This window comes from Cydia pomonella, chromosome 16, assembly GCF_033807575.1.
Source record: "Cydia pomonella isolate Wapato2018A chromosome 16, ilCydPomo1, whole genome shotgun sequence".
Taxonomy (NCBI): Eukaryota; Metazoa; Arthropoda; class Insecta; order Lepidoptera; family Tortricidae; genus Cydia; species Cydia pomonella.
The window spans coordinates 6,422,825-6,444,105 of NC_084718.1; the positions used below are offsets into that span (position 1 = coordinate 6,422,825).

A 21,281-nucleotide genomic window follows, 5' to 3' on the forward strand; every position below is an offset into this window, starting at 1 on the left:
TAATATATAAATATTTATAAATACATAGAAAACACCCATGCCTCAGGAACAAATATCCATGCTCAGGATTTGAATTACCAGGATTTGAACCTGGGACCATCGGCTTCATAGGCAGGGTCACTATACCCACTAGGCCAGATCGGTCGTCATAATGATTAATGATAAAATCAAAGTGATTTGTTAAGATTTAGTTAGTGGAAAACGTTTTCTCCCGAAATGGAATTTCATACAATAATTACTGTTACTTCGTTATATTCACAAAACTATTCTTTATTTTATAATATAAGCATCTAAAACTGAAAATAAAACTTACTACTATTGTAAAATTCTTAAATATTTATTATTACCATTTGTGTCGCTTAACTTCAAACTCGGATAGATCCATTCGATCCTCTGGAAATGTCTATCCTATTCCTACCTAACCTATTATCTTTTTTTTCTTAATACCAAAATTGCAAAATCGTAAAGTTGGATTTATCCGAATTTGAAGTATAACGATTAATTTAAGCTTTCCTTTTTGTAGTTTCAGCGGTGTGGCAGCATGGTTCCATTTGTAGCACTTGTCACTATGTAAGTACGGACGGGTATGTAAGGACGGGTCCCTTTCGCACTTACATACTTGTTAGAACGTGATAGGCATGGTTACGAATGATAAAGAGCCGATTATCTTAGCCCTAATGGTTATATGTCAATATTATCGAATTCACGTAAAAATCCCAAGATTATCTTAAGATTCTATAGCGTAGGTAGAGATGGTAGAGTCGGCTTTATCTAAAAGGTTTCAGCGTAATAAAACAAAATGGGCGATTTGTCACACCCAAATATATCGGAGCAGCCAAGTTGTTCTCAAATATCTGAACAAAGCCTCTATTATCAAGATGTTAAAGTTCATGTTCAAATATTTCTGAGCACCTCGTCTGCTCCGATACATCTGAAGACTGTACAAAGATTAGGTGGACGCGTTTGTCTTCATTCGAAATGTAAGCCGTAATGAAGACGTACGGATCGAGAACAAAACTAATGCGAATGTAAGTTCAAACGCTGAACGTAAATAACTCTGCCGTGTTTTAGTTGGTAGAGACTTCGACACAACCAGAGATATACGGATTTGGAAACAATTCAACCTTTGGTTTCTTATGGAAGTGCGAGTAGACGGTGTATAGGTAAGTATTTTATAAGGTAATAAATCACCACACCTTATAAAACAAAGTCCCCTGCCGCGTCTGTATGTCTGTTTGTTCGCGTAAATTGTTGTTATTTTCATGCAGTTTTCACCTATTAGAAGAGTGATTCTTGAGGAAGGTTTAGGTGTACAGTTTGTTAAGAGGCAACAGGAGTGGTTTATTTCTCCATACAAACTTACTCGACTGTTTCCTCCGTGGTTTTTGAAGCTAGAGCATCAATAATTTTTTCAACTCAGATTATTATTATTAATATCTGTGTTGGACTGTTTTGCTTTTTTTGGTATTTTTGTTTTTTAAGGCGCTAGTGCACTTCATATTTTCGCAAAATAGGCCTAATTTACTAGGCCGCAAAGAGAAGCATGGTATTCAAAACAGACATTAATTAGCCTAAAAAGCAAAACTGTCCGACACAGATAATTTAATTACCATTTAAATCTCAAAATATGGTTACATTTGGTTGAGTTTTGAGTCGAGTACAAAACATCGTTTTTTGAGATTCTGCGTAAAAATCTCATTTTTCGCCTAACCTGGCTTTGTCCTTATCGCACTAGTTTGAGGACCCGCTTCCGTTAGCCACACGGATATATTCACCTAAAATATTTAAATCTCTGCTCCCGTATCCTTTTAAGGTTTTGTGTAACCCGTGCGAAGCCGGGGCGGATCGGTAGTTGGCTACAACCAGCAAAATTTAATCTTCGTCCACCATGAAATCATGTCAAACTGTTTTTTTTAGTGCCTCTACATAGTTTGGCAGACTTCTTCCCATTTCTGGTGAGATTGAAAAATTGATCGGTATTTGATTGATTGATGATTCGGTTCAATTTCCGGATATTACGCACCTCTTTTTCCACCCACTGAGATGGGCAACCATCATAATTAGTTGTAGAAGTTAAGTTAGTATCTAGAGTAGGTACTTACTTAAGAATATGGCCCAGATTTGGATCTATCCATTGGTTTCCGTCATGAGTCAGCGTGACGCCACGCTTCAGTATTCGCTCTTTAATTTGTCAACCATTTTTTAGGGTTCTGTAGCTCAAAAGAAAAAAAACGGAACCCTTACAGGATCACTTTGTTGGCCGTCTGTATGTTTGTTTGTCAATACCCTTTATATCCGGAACGCGTGGAGGTATCGAGTTGATTTTAAAACCATAAATACTCAGGTCTACAGTCCCGTGAAGATGTGAAAAAATCAAACTTGTAAGTAAGTTAACGTAAAAAAATACGGTCGCTTATGCTGCAAAAAACGAAACAAAATGTATAGGGTATTTCCCGTTTACCTAGGACTATGAAATTTGGCAAGTAATATCGTTATACACTACAAGTGCAGGGAAATCTGAGAACTATTTAAAAAAAAAATAGTTTAATTGTATTCTCGGTAGGCGAGTGATTTATGAATCACATGGTAAAACACTGGAAAAGTGCGAGTGCGAGTCGTCAGTGGCCATATTTATAAATTTTAAATTGCCATGGCACAAGCTGTCATCATAACGAGTCGAATAGCGCACTGTGGGCTAGATTGGCCTAAAAGGGGACATTTGTACTTAAAAAAAAAACTTTTCGATAGAGAACTGTGTAAGGATCAATAGATGTGGTATATATTTTTTCAAAATAAGACTTATTGAAAGCGAATAAAAATAAAGTCAAAAATAGGATAAGCAGGAACTTTTGACAGTTTTGACTGGACTGAGAAAAAAACCGGGCACCTACAGAACAAACCAGCTTATTTTCATTTCATATTCTATAAAACTAGGAAAATAAAGTCCTGAAAGGTAAAAGATGGGTTCGCTAATATGTAATTTCCGAAAAACAAGATTCCTATTTTTGGGTCTCAAACAAATAAAAACAATTTTTTTTCTGCTTTCAAAATGCAATATTTTAGTTATTTTGAAAAAATAAACCATATTTATTATTCTTTACACAATTCTCCATAGAAAAGCATTTTAATGAAAATTATTTTCTCAAAAAAAGTACGGATGTCCTCTTTTCCGCCGATCCAGCCCGTGAAAACCCCCCTTTAATTTTAGTTCTTAGTATTTTTGAAAATATTACAAGATATTAAAATAGAGTAAAGTAAACTACTTACGTAGTATGTACTGCTAATTTAATTTTTCTACGACTTATTTTAACCATGTCACCATTTCATTCCTAAATTCACCAAAAATATAATGAATCCACTTAAATACATTTAGGTAATAAATTGTTTAAAAAGCTCGAAGCAAATCCAATCCTGTCGATATAAAATAGGCTTGAATCTGGCCCGTAAACTTCTCCTAGATTTGTAAAGTTCGTTATTAGCCTCCCAGGACCGTAGTTTATGGCTTATGTTCCCAATCAGTACCATCTGCGGCACCGTTTAAATTAAAAGTAATTTTCTTATGCAGAATTAATTAATGACTAACGAGCTCAATAGAGTTCATCAGGCGGAAGCGAGCGAAAGAGACACCCTATATCTAAAGCTATGGGTGTAACAAGGAAGCTTGAGAGTTTGGAGTTGAATGAATGTATGCCGGTTCATTTAGTAACGCGTCAATTTGGCGCGAGTACGGTCGTGTGAGTGAGGTATTCTAAAATCGTGTAAAAGCGCGCGAATTTATATACGTAGTGTGTTTCATATAAGAACAAAAATTGGTGCGAATAATAAAGGAACATTAATAATAATACTGTGTATGGTTTAAAAATATTATTCGTTTACTTTTAATATTTTAATAAACAGGATAAGTGTCGTGTATTTGTGTAAACTGGGAGATTAAAGCATATGAAGATAACGAATGCCGGGACATGAGATGAACTGAAAATAGCCAAGATATCAAGAATAACTACAGCTTGCACAATATTTAGAACGGTAACTATTTTTGTACAAATTAATTATTTTTCTTCTTTACGTTTTATTTATTTGATTAACTGATACTGATACTGAGTGCCCTTATGGTAAGTTAAATTAGAACTAACGATTTATGTCCCCCTTCGGAGTGAATGGATTATTTTATATATTTTTAGTTTCAACATTGTTAGGATAGCAGTAAAAGGATCCTTTAAACCTTAAATGCCAGTTTTTATTAATTTTCATTTTGAGGTTGATGTGGAGTTGATTGCTACCTTTCCACCAGTCAGAAATACATTTATTTTAATCGAAAATAATTATCATCACATTTTTGACACTGAAATTTAACAGATTGACTTTTAAACATCATCGTATTAAAATATATTTTACAGTACATATGGGGCTACTTTATAGCACTAGTGCGAGAAGTAGCATATTATGTTACTGTGTCGAACATTTAAAGGGCCATATGTACTGTAAAACGTTGTACGATACATGTGCGAATAGGTAATTCGCAACTCGTGTCGATTTAAAACACTCCCTTCGGTCGTGTTTTAATTTATCGCCACTCGTTTCGAATTTCCTATTTTTCGCACTTGTATCGTAATGTACTATTCTAAATGTATATTATTACATTTATGAGTACCTACTTCCTTCAGGTTTTAGATATGCCTCATATTTAATAAAAAGACGAATATTTATCTACACAACAAAAAAAACATATTTTGACATTTAAAATGGGTTTAAGTTGTTCGTAATTTTACTCTATTAGTTGGGAACTGCTTAATACACGGTGTTTTTTTTTAAGTCCGTTAATTTCAAGGGTGCATTCCTGAATTTAAATTAAGCAACTTTCTCAAAGAAGCCGATTTTCTAATTTGGATTCTATTTTGGAGAAAATCAATGATTAATTTTTATCTGATTAGGCCCCTACGAGCGTGTACACTTGCCTGGTTTCCTAGGATAACGGTGCGTTCATATAGCGGCCATCCCCATACAAAATACTATTCCATCCATATTTAGCCGTATTATTTTGTATGGAGACGGCCGCTATATGACGGCACCGCTATCCTAGGAAACCAGCGCTTATAGTGTTTAGTATGAGTTTATACATTTTTGCTACAAACGCAAGTACTATCTCGGACGATCGATATTCGAAATTTAATTGACATGTCACAGTTTTCAATTGTTTGGTGGATTTAAATATAATGTCCGTGTTACAACAACGCTAAGTATTAATTACTTTAAAAGAAAAAAAAAGAAAAAATAACTATGCCATTCAGCTTCCTTAAATGTTACTTAGCCATATCCCGAAGTTAACGGAATTTTAAAAAAAACACCTTTACCTTTAATTTCATATTATATATATTGTCTCATCATTATTGTATTCCTAGTCGAAATATGAAATGAAAAATGGAAAGTGAAAAATATTTATTTCCTTATGAAGTAAAGGTTTACAATTTGGCATAAGTGGTTGGAGCTTCCTTTTAGGTGAATGAACCTGTATCAGGATGCCCCGCTCCTCCATAACTTACAGTCTTTTTACTTAGTAGTAGGGAAATATTGTATAAGTACATGAAAGTTTTATAGCTATTTTATTATATATGTATGCTATTTGATTTGTGTTCTAGCCTAATTAATAAATGAATATATGAGTGAATATACGAATGTATGTATGTGTGTGTGTGTGTGTGTGTGTGTGTGTGTGTGTGTGTGTGTGTGTGTGTGTGTGTGTGTGCGTGCGTGCGTGCGTGCGTGCGTGCGTGCGTGCGTGCGTGCGTGCGTGCGTGCGTGCGGGCGTGCGGGCGTGCGTGCGTGCGTGCGTGCGTGCGTGCGTGCGTGTGTGTGTGTGTGTGTGTTCAGCCTATATCTTATATATAGTTAATAATTCACGGGGTACAATAAAGACACAACAGTAATGGATGGATATGATTAGCTTATTTATATTATTGTAGATGTATGCCGATTGCGCTTTATATTGCCTTTTGGCAAACATAGATTTATAGCTTGATAAGGGGGCAACACTGTTTTTACGTCGACGAGTTTCAATTGTAGAGTTAAAATCTAGGGTTTTGTGTAGCCTGAGCGTTGTATTCAAAGCATACAGTTTCCTGATGATTAATTGGTCACTAATTTCGTATAGTTCTTTTGTAGGAAACCTGTATGGTTTTGAGTACATCACCTTATGCAGCAGCGTTGCCCTCTCTCAACCTCCAAAAAATTTAGCGCAGCGCAGCGCCACCCCAGACAGTAATACAGTAGCTCATGACAGATTGTGCTAATGTTAAAAGAAATATAAACATAAAGATACCCTATTCTCATTGATTCCTACCTTAAAACTAATCCTTTCATGTTTTCTACGGAAATACAAGTCTACAGATCAGAATATAATGCATCACTCAATACCTACACAGTTCCTTTACATACGAATACATAACGATGTTTATTCAGCGCTAGCGATCTACATCTCATCACTCCGTGTTACAATAAAGAGTAGCCGAAAACTAGGTGACATTAATGAGCCAATATATTTATTCCTCTCGTTTTTTTCGGTAAAAATATTATTTTATCAACATCAAAGACATTAAATTACTTTAATGCTAATCATTTTCGTTTGATCTCGATGTGCGTAAATTCTCGAATGAAAGATAGGTATTTTCTTTTCACCATAAATTTAAAGAAGAAATAGAGTCAGACCAGGATAAGTTGGCAGCGATTTTGACAGCCCAGACAGTGCAAGTGTTATTTTAGACAGTGCAAGTGTTATTTTAAACGTCAAACTTCTATTTTTTTTACATGTTAGTATAGTAAGCAAACGAGCAGACGAGCCGCCTGATGGGAAGCGGAATTTTGACGTTTTTTAACACTTGCACAGGCTGGGCTATCAAAATCGCTGCCAACTTAGCTTGGTCTGGCTTTACCAGCTGAGCCCCTTACTAGTTAGAATTTTAAGTAAATATTTCCGTCGCGCTGACGGAGGCGGCTCCTAAAATTAGTGCGATGAGAACAACTGCAACTTAGGCAAAAAATCCTACGTGAAAATCTTATCGTCGAGGTTTCTTTCTCGAGATATTCCTTCTCCAAAACTTAATTAATAGTAACAAAATTTTGGGAACAGAATGAAAAAGAATTTATCTGTGTCTTACCGTTTTGATTTTTGCGTGTTGTTGCTGTCGATTTTGTTTGCTAGGCGTCGTCTGTTTATGGCGCATTTATTTGGCCGGTTTAGCGCTTTTTAAAGTAACCTAGTTCTCATAAAAACAAGAATGTATAAAAAAAAAACAAAATGTACAGACACAGGAACTGGTAATATTAAACTCATACACTTACAAAAAATATTCATCTAGGGCCAAAATCCTGGGAGGAAAATGTCGAGAACGTTTAGTATGGAAAAATTACCATTAATGTTTCCTCTTAAGTATTACCATTTTATAGATGATAACGTACATTTTAAGTACTTATAACCTACAGATAAATTAAACCAGTAAATTAAATTCATAAAGTACAAAGATGAACTTTAAAGGAATATATTTTGTGATAAAATTATTGCTTCAAATACAGACAAAAAATACTCACTGAATTGAGAACTTCGTCCCTTTTGGAACTCGGTTAAAAGACGGAAACAACCAATCCAGTCATATTCCGGATAATAATTATTAGGCACGGCGCATATTTCTCACAAACTTTTCAAAAGAGAACTTCTACCAGACTTACTTGAAGCGTCCGCGGGCCGGCACTAAAGCTTTTTTATCGAAACTCCTCCGCCTGCGCTCCCCAGTGATTTGTAGAAAAAGTTTCGCCAGTGAACGAGACCTAACCCATAGCGCAGATGTTTATGACCAATAAATATTCACTATATTTTCCACGCGCTATCCCGAACGACGAAAATTACTTTATAAACTACGAGACGGGAATTGCACCCTTTACGGTGAAAAGTGGTTCGGGCTTGCATTTTCTGTAAGTGCATAATCAACGGGGAACGGCTTTTAGGAGGAGCTGCTTTGAACATTTTGGCGACTCGTGTTCTGTAACTGTAACTGTTATGTCACTGTCGCATTAAGATGAAACCTCTACTTTCTCCACCCGTGCGAAATCACCTTTTCATACAAACGTAGTCCTCATTTTCCTCTCTGTATATTAACATATACAGAGAGGAAAATGAGAATATTATTTTTTAATTATTATAGGAGTTGGAGGCAATTTGTAGGCATAAAAAATTATGAAGTCTGTTTTCGCTCCTAATTTTTTTAATAATAATACTAGACTCGAAAAAAGTCTAACGTAGAACCATAGCTATGGTTAATATACATCAAATTATTTAGAAATATTTTCCAAAATGTCAATATTCAGAGAGGAAAATGGAGACTACGATTGTATATAGAATTGGCCGTCCTCTTTCCTCTTAAAATGGACGAGCGATAGAGAGAGATGACTACGCTACGCTATACGGAGCGTTAACGATTGGCACGTTGGCTAAGCAACCTGTACATTAATTGTGCGACTTTTTTAAATGTGCATCACACGATTGTGCAGTGGCACACTGATAGATACGGTCAAGGAATTTAATTTCAGTATCATTTCGTATCTTGTCACAGTGACCATATATGAGGTCCCTAGCGACTTTCATATTAATTGTCGCTGTGTTATGCAGTGATCGGTATATAGGCAGAGTATAAATACTTAAACTTGGTAGAACAAAGTCATTAAGTGGAGGATGCCCTGCGATAAAAAAAACCGGGACTTAATTCCCAGAAGCGTACTAAGTAATCAATATTGTTATAAATACAGTAAAAAACAATGCATTCCTCGTTTGTCCAATACAATCAACAGGCGTAAAATAAAACAACCATTTTTTTGGCAAACGAGGCACACACCGTGTTTTCACGTCCTGCTTTCCACGTAAAGTTCAAAACGCTTAGTGGCACCTATTTTCTTTTGAGCAGTAAAATAAAAAATAAATAAAATAAAAATAAAAATAGTTTATTTACCAAAATTTTTACAAGATTTCCTTAAACCTATGACTGCCACACTAGGCTATGCCTGTGTTGTGGAGTATATATAGAAAGTTACAAAAAGATTGGTTGTTTCATTTTACACTAATTTTTTGGATTGGATAAAAACGAGGGATGTATTGATTTTTACCGTATTTATAATAATATTATTTACTTAGTACGTTTCCGGGAATTTCATCCCGGGGTTTTTTATCGCAAGGCAGTCTCTTTATGACTTTGTTCTACCAAGTTTAGGTATTTATACTCTGCCTATTCCGATCACAGGTGACGTACGAAATGGTACTGAAATTAAATTCTTTCACTGTACTTGAACGTATGCCGCAGAGTCGCAGCTCGGTGTATTCTCCGCTTAAAAGTTCATTTTGGAGTTACGTTCGTAACAGCGCTATAGAGGCTAATAGCGAAATAATATACGATCCGTGTCCCCAATGATATTAACGTTTAATTTTATAACAGTTGTAAATTTGCTCGTGCGCCATAAAGGCAGATTGCATTCCATCGGGCGAGCGAAAATCACTGAAAACTGTTTCGAAAGCACGACGTGGCCCTAACATGGACTGGTGCGGTATTGGGACTATAAAAATTTGCTACCGATCAGATATTGCTAGCAGTGTCCTTCGTTGGCACAAATATAAGTACGAGGGAGATGCACTGCGAGGTCTACGAGAAATTAAAATGAATATCAAATCTTTATAAAGTTGGAATGCCGCTTCTGGGCTACGTGACAATGCTGCTGCTTTGAAGAGCCCATTTCTCCTCAGAACTTAACGAGTCTGAAATATTACACGAAAGTCGCTTATTAAATAGCAAAGACTCCCAACGATACAGTCAGCATCAATAGTATTGTATAGAACACACGCCAAAAATATGTATCACCCTCAAATAATTTTACAATTACACATTTACGCTCACATTTTAGAATGGTAGTCTTATCCGCGGCTATTGATGCCGACTGTACTTCATTCTGAAGTTCTGAAGTGTGTTGTTCGTAATTCTGAAGTTATTCAATTTAAAGGGTATGAATTTGAGAAAGGAACTCTTATTTTAGAACACACATATACGGGCTGATTCGAACTTTAAGATACGTCAAATATTAGGTATAACGTGTCTTCAAACAGAAACGTCACTTTTGACACTGACATATCCGATCCACATCGTATCGAATCGGGCCGATCAGGGGCCGATATAGGACCGGTAGGTACTGTCAGCTGCAGAAGAAGGTGACCCACCCTGCATAGACTGATTGTATGCAGGGGGGGTCACCTCTCTCTGCATCCGACTGTACATATTTAACGAGTACATAATGACTTAATGGCATATTAATGTAAACTTTTATTAAACAACATTAAACAAGTCGTAAAATTTCGGTATCGACAAATAAGTGTATACTTAAACAATGCTAATAAAAATAATGGCGCCGTAAACGGGCGAACAATCTAATTAGCGCCCGTAATAAACATAACAACTATGTGAAACATTATCGGCTTCTGTTTAACATTTCATTATTTATTCATGAACAAGCTACAAACAAACATGATGTTTAATACCTTTTAGTGGAAATATGTTCATTAATTTTTAATTATCTGTTAACGTCGGCGATTCATTTTCTTATACAGGATGTTTATTTACCTGCAATAATTTACGGGGCGAAAAAAAGTCTGTTTCATACATTTTTGCTGTCTGACATTTTGTATGGGAGAGTCATTTTTTTTTTCGCGATTTCGGGCTTGGTCCCATAGTAAAAGTTGCTCAGTATGACCTATATATTCACCCCCTAAATTATTGCAGGTGACTAAATAAACATTCTGTATTTCAACCAACTAATTAGAAGGTAATAATGGAAGTAATAGTAATTTCACGTTAAGAAGTTCCTTCAGGGTCCAAATTGTTAATTTAACCCTATTTCTCTCTCTTCGGTCGTTCTCGTTCCCTTATGGTTAAGGCTTCAACAGACGGTGCTACAAATGTCATGCGATTTTAGATACCTAATTGTCGGCTTAGTAAAACCAACGTATTAAATCGATCGATCAAATGCCGCAATGACACGCATGCGATTAACTATCAGTGACGTTGTAGTGGCCATTATGACAAAGATCGTGTTCATACGTCTCCATCGGCTTATAAATCTCGCGTTACTTTTTTGTGGGATAAATGATACGTCAAATGGAATTGCATTTTATTTGTCCTTTACCATATCTGGAACTATTTACACTTTAAACTTTCTTTATTTGCATTTTTTTGTCTTTCATGTGCGCATACGTTTTTGTTTTACATTTTAAGTTTTGACATAGTGTAATGATTTTTGTGGTTTTATGTTAAATAGGTAGTAAGTTTTATTTATGATTTACACTTTAATGTCTGTTACCCTGAATTATTAATTTATCGTTTTTATAAAAATGTGTCCGATTTAGAAGCGGTTTTTTTATTATTTGAAAGCAAGTTTTCTAGTGCTGGAAGACACATACTTGATCAAAATTGGTTCATCCGTTTAATATATTTTTTTTAAATATAAATAAATTAAATTGATGAAGTTATTGTGTAAGGTGTAAACAATAAATACTAAAGGCGAACTTAATTAATTACACAGGGCAATCGGCAATCACTCACAGTTATTTTAGCGTTTAATCTATTTATTCATTTTAAAATTTTATGCCAACATTACTATAGAGAAATAAACTTATAAAGTCAGACTAAGACAAGTCTGCAACGATTTTGATAAACGTGAAACCTGTATGAAATTATGACGTTTAAAATAACACCTGCACTGTATGTGCTATCAACTTTGTTGCAGACTTGTCTTGGTCTAACTCTATATATTTTTTTATAAGCTAACTTATTTTTCTATTACATTACTTAATTATTACAGATGCCCTAGCAGCGGGGAACACAAGAAGAGAAAATGGCAAGAGCCGTAGCTCGAAGGAGGGGTGCGAAGCGAGGTCGATGTTGGAAGTCGAGGCTCCTATTCCTCGCACTCGCAATAGCCAGCGCTAATTCACAGGGTAAGCCGTGATCCTTCGTTATACCTAACATAATTCTTGATAATGACAAAGCTAATTAAATACCATTACGACTTAAACAAAATGATATAAAATGAGCTCGTAATTCATAGCAAGGTCGCTTTCTTTTTAAAACGAACACCCCTAATAACTATAACTTTTTCTTTTTTTAGTTATCTCACTTCATGCAATAAAAAAAGTCACGTCTTTGAATACTTCTTTAAGTTTTATAAAACAGGGGAAATCGTACGAGCTGGAGAAAATCACACCAAGTTTATTCGTTAAACAAGAAAGCTAGAAACTGGTAATAACTTTGAGCATTAAATTGCACGCTTTGAACCAGCCTTCCCTATCTCTGCCAATATAAAAAGGATAGCAATTTGAAAAGTTAATGCCGACGTTTAAGATTCAAGTAACCCGTCTAATTTATCAATGCAACTTGAGCGCATTATTATCGTGCAGTTACTCGGTGAAACGGTGTAATCTCGGTAGTACATAAGGCATTAGTTTAATAGATTTATAATGCAAATCCTGCTTCTTCGACTATACAGGGAGATATTTATACAACGTGTCTCTACCCTCTGGACATAGACGAATAGGACGTGTCGATTAGGGTATTTGTAACCTATATTAGTACATAGACTTCCGATGAGACTTAGTAGTCTCATTCCAAACGCCACGGTAATAATGGAGAAATTAATGATTTACTATTTAATACTTTGCAACAGCCTGTATGTAGATAGAGGTACACGGTAATTAAAGAGTATGTCATGTCACTAGTGTCGCCTTAATATTATCGTCATTGTGAACGACAAATAAATACAGTATGCTCCTAAGTTATTGATGAAAATTTCGAATTAATTTAATTTTTATTTATTTTTTTAATTTAATCAAATAATCAATAATATTACAACATTCCTAAGAAGGAACTCTACTCGAGATGTCCAGAGAGTAGATGTATAGTGAGTAGGATTTTGTTTTAAAGTCCATTACTATTAACACGTTAAACTAGAAAAAAAATGTAAGGATAGTCTCAAATTAAAAGTCCCATTTATATTATTTATACTTTATTTTAGTGGTAAACCACCGCAGAAAATTTAGTAAAACAGTAAATTAACTTTTGTGTTTTTTTAAATCTTTGGAGACGACCATTCACAAATTAATTTAGTCCTTATCTAAAAAAAAACTATAATTGAAAAAGAAATGTTGTGCCATATCCGCATTTTACTATAGGATAAATTACCTCTGTTAACAGAAAAGTATCATGTCATACATTATTTACTCGTCAAAAACGGACATGGCAATAATAAAAATGCTTTTATTTCATGATTACCACTATATTCAAAATAAATATTTGTATAGAACTATAAACAGTAACCGTATCTGCCTAAATGATAAACAAGATCAATATTTCCTAAATATGAAACATTTCGAAAAAAAAATCTTTTTGTTTTTATTCGCTCTCCTGCAAACCAGTGTAAGTGGCGTATGGCATAAACATATTCTCACCCGACTATATATCACGAAGGTGATCTTATTGGCCGTAACTAATTCCACCCTGTATGATCCGGTTGCAGTAATCACTGTGCCGAAGTACTTGGTATTATAATTTGACTTCATAGAACCGCTGGAGGGCTCAGATTGGACGGGTTCGCGTAATCTGCGTACTTTCTCCTTAATCCTTTATTAAAATTATAAAGCAGTTTGTCAGTTATTAAGTACGTTTGAAAGTGAGCGGAATATGCAGTAGCTGAGTGTACAGTCGCGTTCAGAAAATTTTTAGTAAATTTCTCAATAAAATATAATGATTAATGAGTAATTATGTATGTACGTACGAGTACGCAAACTATTGACGTCACAGCAGACGTCGCCATAATCTACTGCCCCACCTCGCATATAAAAAAGTTTGAATTTGGTTTTTTTGTTTGATAATACGGTAAATAATTGAATGATTTTTCCAGTGGCTTTTACGACTGGTGGGCCAGTATGAATATACATATAAACAAATGTATGATTTTTTTATTATTAGTTAAAGTTCCTTTAAATTCTATCATCCTCACCATAACTTTTTTTTATTATTATTTTTCCACACTTTATAATCTTCCCACAGCTAGGCATCGGTCTCCTCTCCAGGCCATAAAAATCAAACTACAGTCCCTTGAGTTTTACTTACTCTTCAAAACCTCGTTGATCATGTTGTTTGCTAAGAATATCCTGTTGACTGTACCCAGACCGTACATGCAAGTATGATGTATCGTTTCACTACCGACTTTGGTCGTCGCTAGTTTACCTACATTAGCCCGTGATGTATAACTTTGTTGTCGTCCAACTTTATCAAGACACTATTATACTATAGTATAGCCGTTTTCTATGTGTAAGGCCTATGCCTTATGATGACCGGTGTAAGTGGGACTTTAGGGTCTTATTAAGGATGTGTAAACGCAGATAAAATTATATTGGTTTGGCTAAGGATATGGAGATAGCTTTTCGGTAAGCGATTTGTATTAACGTCCTTATCTCAGCTGAGAGTATCTACGTCTAATGACATACACTACACAACTCATTATGGAACATGCTGTGTATTCCCGTTGTTTATACCTATATGTATAACGCAAGCGAGTCGATCTCTCATGCTAACCAGGGTATGTCACTTTGATATCCATTCATAGCAACTATGCGTATACGTAGTCGGAGAGCCCATAATATAGTGGTTCATGCCCGAAGATTTGACTAGCACGCAGCGTCAGATAAGTGAACAACAAGCCAGATGTTTAGAAATTTGGCGCACAAAGTTGTTCTGAAGTAGGTACCTATGTTAAAAATGACATTTGCTTAAATTTAAATTTAAGATTCTTCAAAAAAGTAAGCTGTCGTTTCTTGTTTTAATTTTAGGTCTCTTAAAAATATGTTGACGTGGCAAACGGGATTTTTACTTTATCTTTTTTTGAGGCCTAGGCATAAAGCTTTTCGTTAGGTATACGAAACCTAACAAATTATTTAAGTATTGGTATGATTAGTGTTTAGTTTATAGCAGACGCCACCGGTGATCGTAGAGCTGGCAGCTTCCTCGCACAAAGAATAAGTATTGCGATACAATGAGAAAATGCTGCCAGCATCTACAGCACCATGCCGCAAGGGGATAGTTTTTATTATATATTTTAAGATTAGTTTTATTTATTTTTAAATTTAGATTTTAAGTTTTATAGGTTACTTAGTTATATGTATAATTCTATTTGGGTTTTTTCTTGTATTAATAATAATACAAAATTGACCGTTATTAATAGATAAAATGTTTAATATGCGTGTGACTGAAATATATATAGCGTCTTTAATCTCATAACGATGACACTTGACAAATAGAACGTAAAGCTTTTTTTAATGATCATTTTAATGGTTATCGTTGAAACACTATAGCGTTGATAAAACTGGAATAGATCAAAAGGCATCTCGATGTAAGTGTCGCAGAGTTTATTGTACGGGCATCAAATTGGGCCTCTATTCTAGTAAAAACTGCAGTAAAATTTTTGAATCTTCCACGTTTGAGAAATACAACAAAGAAAATTATTTCAGTTTAAATATGGAATTTTAAAGTTCATGCCGAAGACAAGATTGCTGGGAGATTTTTGTATCTGGTCTGGAATTGTATAGGTCATAGGGACTCGCGGGCTTGATTGCCGCAACTCGACGATATATAATAGCTCCTATTTTGCATGGCGGGTTGACGGCACTACTCTTGCCAGCCAACTCTACCAATAAGAAGCCTAGCAGACCCTTGATATTGCCGACGACTTCTGGGAGAGACCCCGGCGAACCGAGGCGTTCTGCCCAGTCTTAAAATTCAAAATTTGACGTATATTGTCGTTTTTACCTGACTTGGGCTCTATACAACTGGAGCAGTAGACCGATTGGGCTGCGTGGGGGGAAGATAGTCTAGGCATGATCTAAAACCATTCCGCGTCACACTTGAATTTACTACACTAAATAATCCAATAGAAAGTCCGACCACTACTCTATAGCCTGTGTCTGACAGGTGACGAATTCTTCTGTTTCAGATATATCAGCCTGCTGTTCCAAGGCAACTGGGACTTGCCGAAGCGTCTGTGAGAAGGTAAAACATTTCTTATCAAATAAGTATCTACAACTTTGACTAGTGGTGTAACCTTAAAGAAAGTATCTACAGGTACTTATTTCAAATATCAGCCATTATGAAATTGGCAACGCGTCTATAGAACAGCAATTTCAATCTAAAATCCAACTTTTACAAAATGTATTACGAAAATCTTTCCCTTAATAGATCGATGTCCGGGTAAAGTCTATTTTATCGCCGGAACTATTTAAATCAGTTTTTTATCTCTAAACTGAAGGCGAATCCTTCCTGCTCAGTAAGCAGGTCATCCATTACGAAGTAATCGGTCGGCTAGATCTGAAATCGATCTGTGGGCGCTTAAAAAAACTACCTTTCGGTTCGGCTAAACCCGTGGATTTGCGTTTTGTGGTGGCATTTTTCTTGTGCACTCTGTGTTTACGCTAAGTTAGGATGTTAAGACTTAGGTTAGGCGTATACTCTGCATTAATAAAACTAAACTAAATTGTTGAAAATTTTGCTACTTTGAATCCCCCGTCGTGACCCCGGTATGTAGTAACAGGGCTATTACCGCGAAAATCGAAGTTCGCAAATTGCGGGCATTTTTCACTCACTCTAATTACACCTTCATTGGAATTAAAGAGAAAGATCGCCGCAATTTAAGAATTTCGGTTTTCGCGGTAGGCCCCCAGGTTACTACGACATAATATCGTAGACATATTCAGATTTTGCAAAAATATATCAGTGCGTCACACTCGCTAAACTGTATCATCGTATGATTGTGTATAAGTAGATGACTAAATACATATTTGGTAATTAATAAATGTGTTAACAACATGTAAATTATATTTAGCATTATAACAAGTGTAATTGGTGTACACCGTTCTTGTGAATAAAATAAAACATACTTAAATAAAAATAAATAAATAAACTAGATTAGTGCAAACTCATTGCATCACTACTACCTACTATTTAAAGTTGAAATCAATCGGGATGTGTCTATGTATCTACAGGAATTCTAGTTTCGGTTGGCTCTACCAGGAAATGTGACTTCTAATGTATGCAAGCAAACAACCCTTAAAGTAAATGAGTTTATAAATCTACATTACGCAGACACTTGATTAGTAGACACAATTAATAATGTCACGATTACAAACAGCATGTTCCTCGCACTCCTATCTCGCACTCACCAATACATTACCAACACTTCATTTACGAATTCCTCTGGGTTATTCTGATAGCTTACCGAGAGCACGCAAGTACTGGTCTCTTGCGAACCAGTATTAATAGTGATCTCAGATTAGATACAATTGCGGTTCACCAGGTCAAAATTATTCTGGTAAATCGCAGTCGCATGTAGTCCGATAGCGAAGGGAATGTAGGGTCTACAGCCGATGCAGGCGGCCTACTAACAAGCTACAGAAGCAAATAGTTGTTTAGAAAGCTCTTATCTCACTGCTACGAGCTACTATTTGTAATCATATATCAAGGAGAGAAAGTTTGAATTTAAATGACGCAAAGCGGACTACGATGTTGGCAATGTTACTGGATTAGGCTTACTACACATAAATCCAGAGTGATCCATAATGTATTACGACTATCAATCTGACCGCATTACTAACTATTTTAGTTACAGATCGACTTATTTAAATTACATACATACTATATAGTAAACACCTCTATAATGGAACAGGCACCAGTAATTGGATGGTATAGACAAATCCTGTAAAACAACTATTTACCATCAGTTTTTAATTGCTGGCAACATTTTACCATACACAAGAGCCGAAGAGCTGCTTAAGTTTAATTTTTCATTGATATTTCTTAGTTTGAAAATTTATTGCGCCATACATCCCATGACTGGAGCAAAAAACCATACTTTTAATTGGTTAATAATATTGATTTGACCGATTGAAGTAGCTTTCATTAAATACATAAAAAATATAAAGGACGAATTGGACATTCAACTTTTAAAGCGGTAGAAGTTTTACAGATGTCGGTGAAATGTCAAAAATACTCCAATTTTTGATATTTAAAAAAAAATCCAACCTTAAGGGTAGGAATATAGGGGATGATTGATTTTTCACTCACCGATTGTAACGTATGATCACGCATAACTTTTTACAGAGTAGTCCGATTTTTAGATAATTCTTTTTTTATTGGATAGGGTAAAGGTACCTCAAAGTTGGTCCCATACAAATTTGGAAAAAAATCCTACCCTAAGGGTGGGAAAATAGGGGTAATTTATTGTTCACTCACAGATTTTAAAGCTGAGTTTTTACAAACTCATTATTCGTGAGGTTTTTTTTGCAGTTTAAGCGTGTAATAATTTGTTTAAATTATAGACACACGAAATTATAAAATAAAAACTTTTTAACAAAAGAATTTAACCGCCGAAAAAAAACTAAAACGCAATAAAAAAACCGGCACTAACGCGAAACGAATCGACCTACAAAAAAAAACAATAGCGCACTGAAAAGAAAATAATAATAATTTCGTCTTCAATAACGCAAGTGAATACCTACCCTACAATTACAATTATAATCTATTTCTATACACTTTCTATATACTTAATACAATCGCTAGGCTTATATCAATTTCATTACATCTAGAAAAAGTATGAACAATATACATACTTCTGAAATCAATCACGCAAATCTGCGTGATTGATTTCAGATATATTTACAATCTGTTATTTTTGGAGCCGGTGCCAGCCTCAAACAACCTTGAGCACCTTAGTGAAGAGTTGAACGCAACACATTACAAAACTGCAACCTCCGCCAAGCGCCCAATACAAGGCAATACAAGGGGCGTCAAGGAAGGTGCTCCAGTTTGTTTGTTTGTTTCGTGTTAGTGCCGGTTTTTTTATTGCCTTTTAGTTTTTTTTGGCGGTAAATTTTTTTTGTTATCTCTTAAATGTCCCATGATTGGTGCCGTTAACATACATGTAAATTACACCAGTTTTCAGTTTAACTCACCTAACATGAACTACCTACCTGTACCTACCTACCATGAACCTACCATGAATTTGGCGCATGCCATTCGCAGATTTCGCTTTGTATAACATTTCTTATCATTATTTTTTTCATTTCCGTTGGTTTAGATTCTCTTGAGCTTAACTTTTTTTATAATTTTTCCGATTCGAAAGCAGAACCTTAAGGTGAGTATTTCCATTTTAAATATCTCGTCCACCTTTTCCCTGTTTAATCTGTTAGTATTCCTTCTGCTATGTCTCCACGAGTCTATACTATACTCGTGTACCTTATTATTCCTGTGTACCTGATGTGTCGATAGTGTTTTAGTAGTACATTATGTATATTATATAGTAGTTTCAGGGAAAACTGCTATGAAATTATCTAGCGTCATTACTCGTCCACGCGGCAGTACGGCGTCGGCCATTATGTCGTTATACCTCCCCTGTCATGGACGGCTGTTATTTCGCTTGTCCTAGTCGAAACCAGTATATTCTGACCTAAAAATCCAAATGAACTAAACGTAATTAGGGATCACGTGTATATAGACTGTTACGTACCTTCTCCTTGCGTGCTCGAAAAGTTGTAGGGATATAACAGCAGGTCGCGCCAATTACATATGACAAACAATACGTACGTATTCTCTAATGACATGTCAATGTATCGCTATCTTTAATTACAATCGTCAGTATTGCTTTCATTTTGTAGACTATTCTTGAAAGGGCCGTACAAAGGGGTTAAATAGAGTTAATGGTAGGTTTAACAAGGAGCCACTTTATTTAGATTGGCTTAGACAAGTGACGCGGGGTTGGGAGCTTTTACGCTTTAAATTTATTGACTCACAATATAGATAATAAAGATAAGTAGGCAACTTCATACCAGATATTTAATTTAAATACTACATGGGGCGTAATAATTATTGAAAGGCGATATATAAGTAATGTAAGTACCTAGATAAAGTTTCGGCCATGTTTCAGTGAATATTGCAAATAAATTGTAATCAAGTACATATTATATTTATTAATTATTCGATTTTAGTTTTGAAAAAAAAACCGGCCAAGTGCGAGTTCGGGTTGTACGGTACAAACTTTCAATTATCTTGCGTGATTAAAAAGGCGAAAGACTTTTGATCAGAAGTTCCTATACTAAGTATAATAATTGTGTCCAGCACCATCTATCGGCAAATTGTCTAACTAATTTGCGCGATGTAATGTATGTTGGTTTTTCGAGGATAATTCTTTGTCATGTGCACCGATTTCAAATTGGTCTTTAATGTAATCTCATAGAAATGCCAAGTGTAATAAGTACACATGAGGTTGGTTAAATTGCAAACTGAATTTGGAAATGTTTTTTGTCAATAAAAGTTGTGAAGATAGAGATGTGATTATATTTTTTCTGTAAAATTTATAGTAATGTTGATATTATGTAAAAAAATCATAATTTGTGGCATTATCTATGAAAAGGCACCTTATTGTCGATGGCGCTTACGCTGCACTGCGTCGCGCGCGCAACGTTGTATTTATATCGGTGCATCGTTTATGACGGCGGAAGCGCCATCGACAATAAGGTCGCTTTTCTTTTCATAGATAACGCCACATTTTTCATCGGTAAACTTTGAAGATAAAGGGCGGGGAATGGTATTTCTTTTTCACATTTTCCTTCATAAATAATTTTTCCACAATGAAAAATTAATAATAAATTGTTTTGGTATGTTCAACTTGAGTTCTTTCAAACGATACCGCATTTGATCTAGTCACTAGACTTTGAAATTTTGCCCCCTCTTCATATTGGGCAGTTTCCATAGTTATTAAAAATAAAATAAAATACTTTTAATGTGTTAATGTGTGTCTGGGTTAGCGTTGTGCATACATATTCCAAATTTCAAATCTATAGCTTAAGTGATTCTAGAGATATTTAGCGATGTGACAGACAGACAGACGGACGGACGGACAGAGTCTCACCATAAAGGTTCCTTATGTACCTTTTTGGTACGGAACCTTAAATAAGTGATAATATTGGTAATTAGTTAAATTTGTAAAGTTAGAGTTCATTTGTAACCGAATCCTCTTTAATACACTCTGTTTTAAAGAATAAAATTTAAAGTATCGGAGAGTTAAACCAATGGCATACAAATGTTTTATTTTTGTTTCAACCAATTAAAATAAACGATGGGGTTCATGGGGTGCGTTTATCTTTATTGAGCTTAAGT

The 21,281-nt window shown here is 35.2% G+C and overlaps 1 protein-coding gene across 1 annotated transcript in view; it reads left to right on the plus strand.

The window, feature by feature from the left end:
• Positions 1-3,359: 3,359 nt before the first annotated feature.
• The window catches only part of LOC133526678 (reversion-inducing cysteine-rich protein with Kazal motifs), a 53,203-nt gene continuing 35,281 nt past the window's right edge, over positions 3,360-21,281 (plus strand). Inside the window, exons 1-3 of the mRNA XM_061863384.1 lie at positions 3,360-4,026; positions 11,884-12,019; positions 16,069-16,124. Coding sequence (XP_061719368.1) covers positions 11,917-12,019; positions 16,069-16,124 — 159 coding nt within the window. The 5' untranslated portion in view covers positions 3,360-4,026; positions 11,884-11,916. The remainder of the gene's footprint in view (positions 4,027-11,883; positions 12,020-16,068; positions 16,125-21,281) is intronic.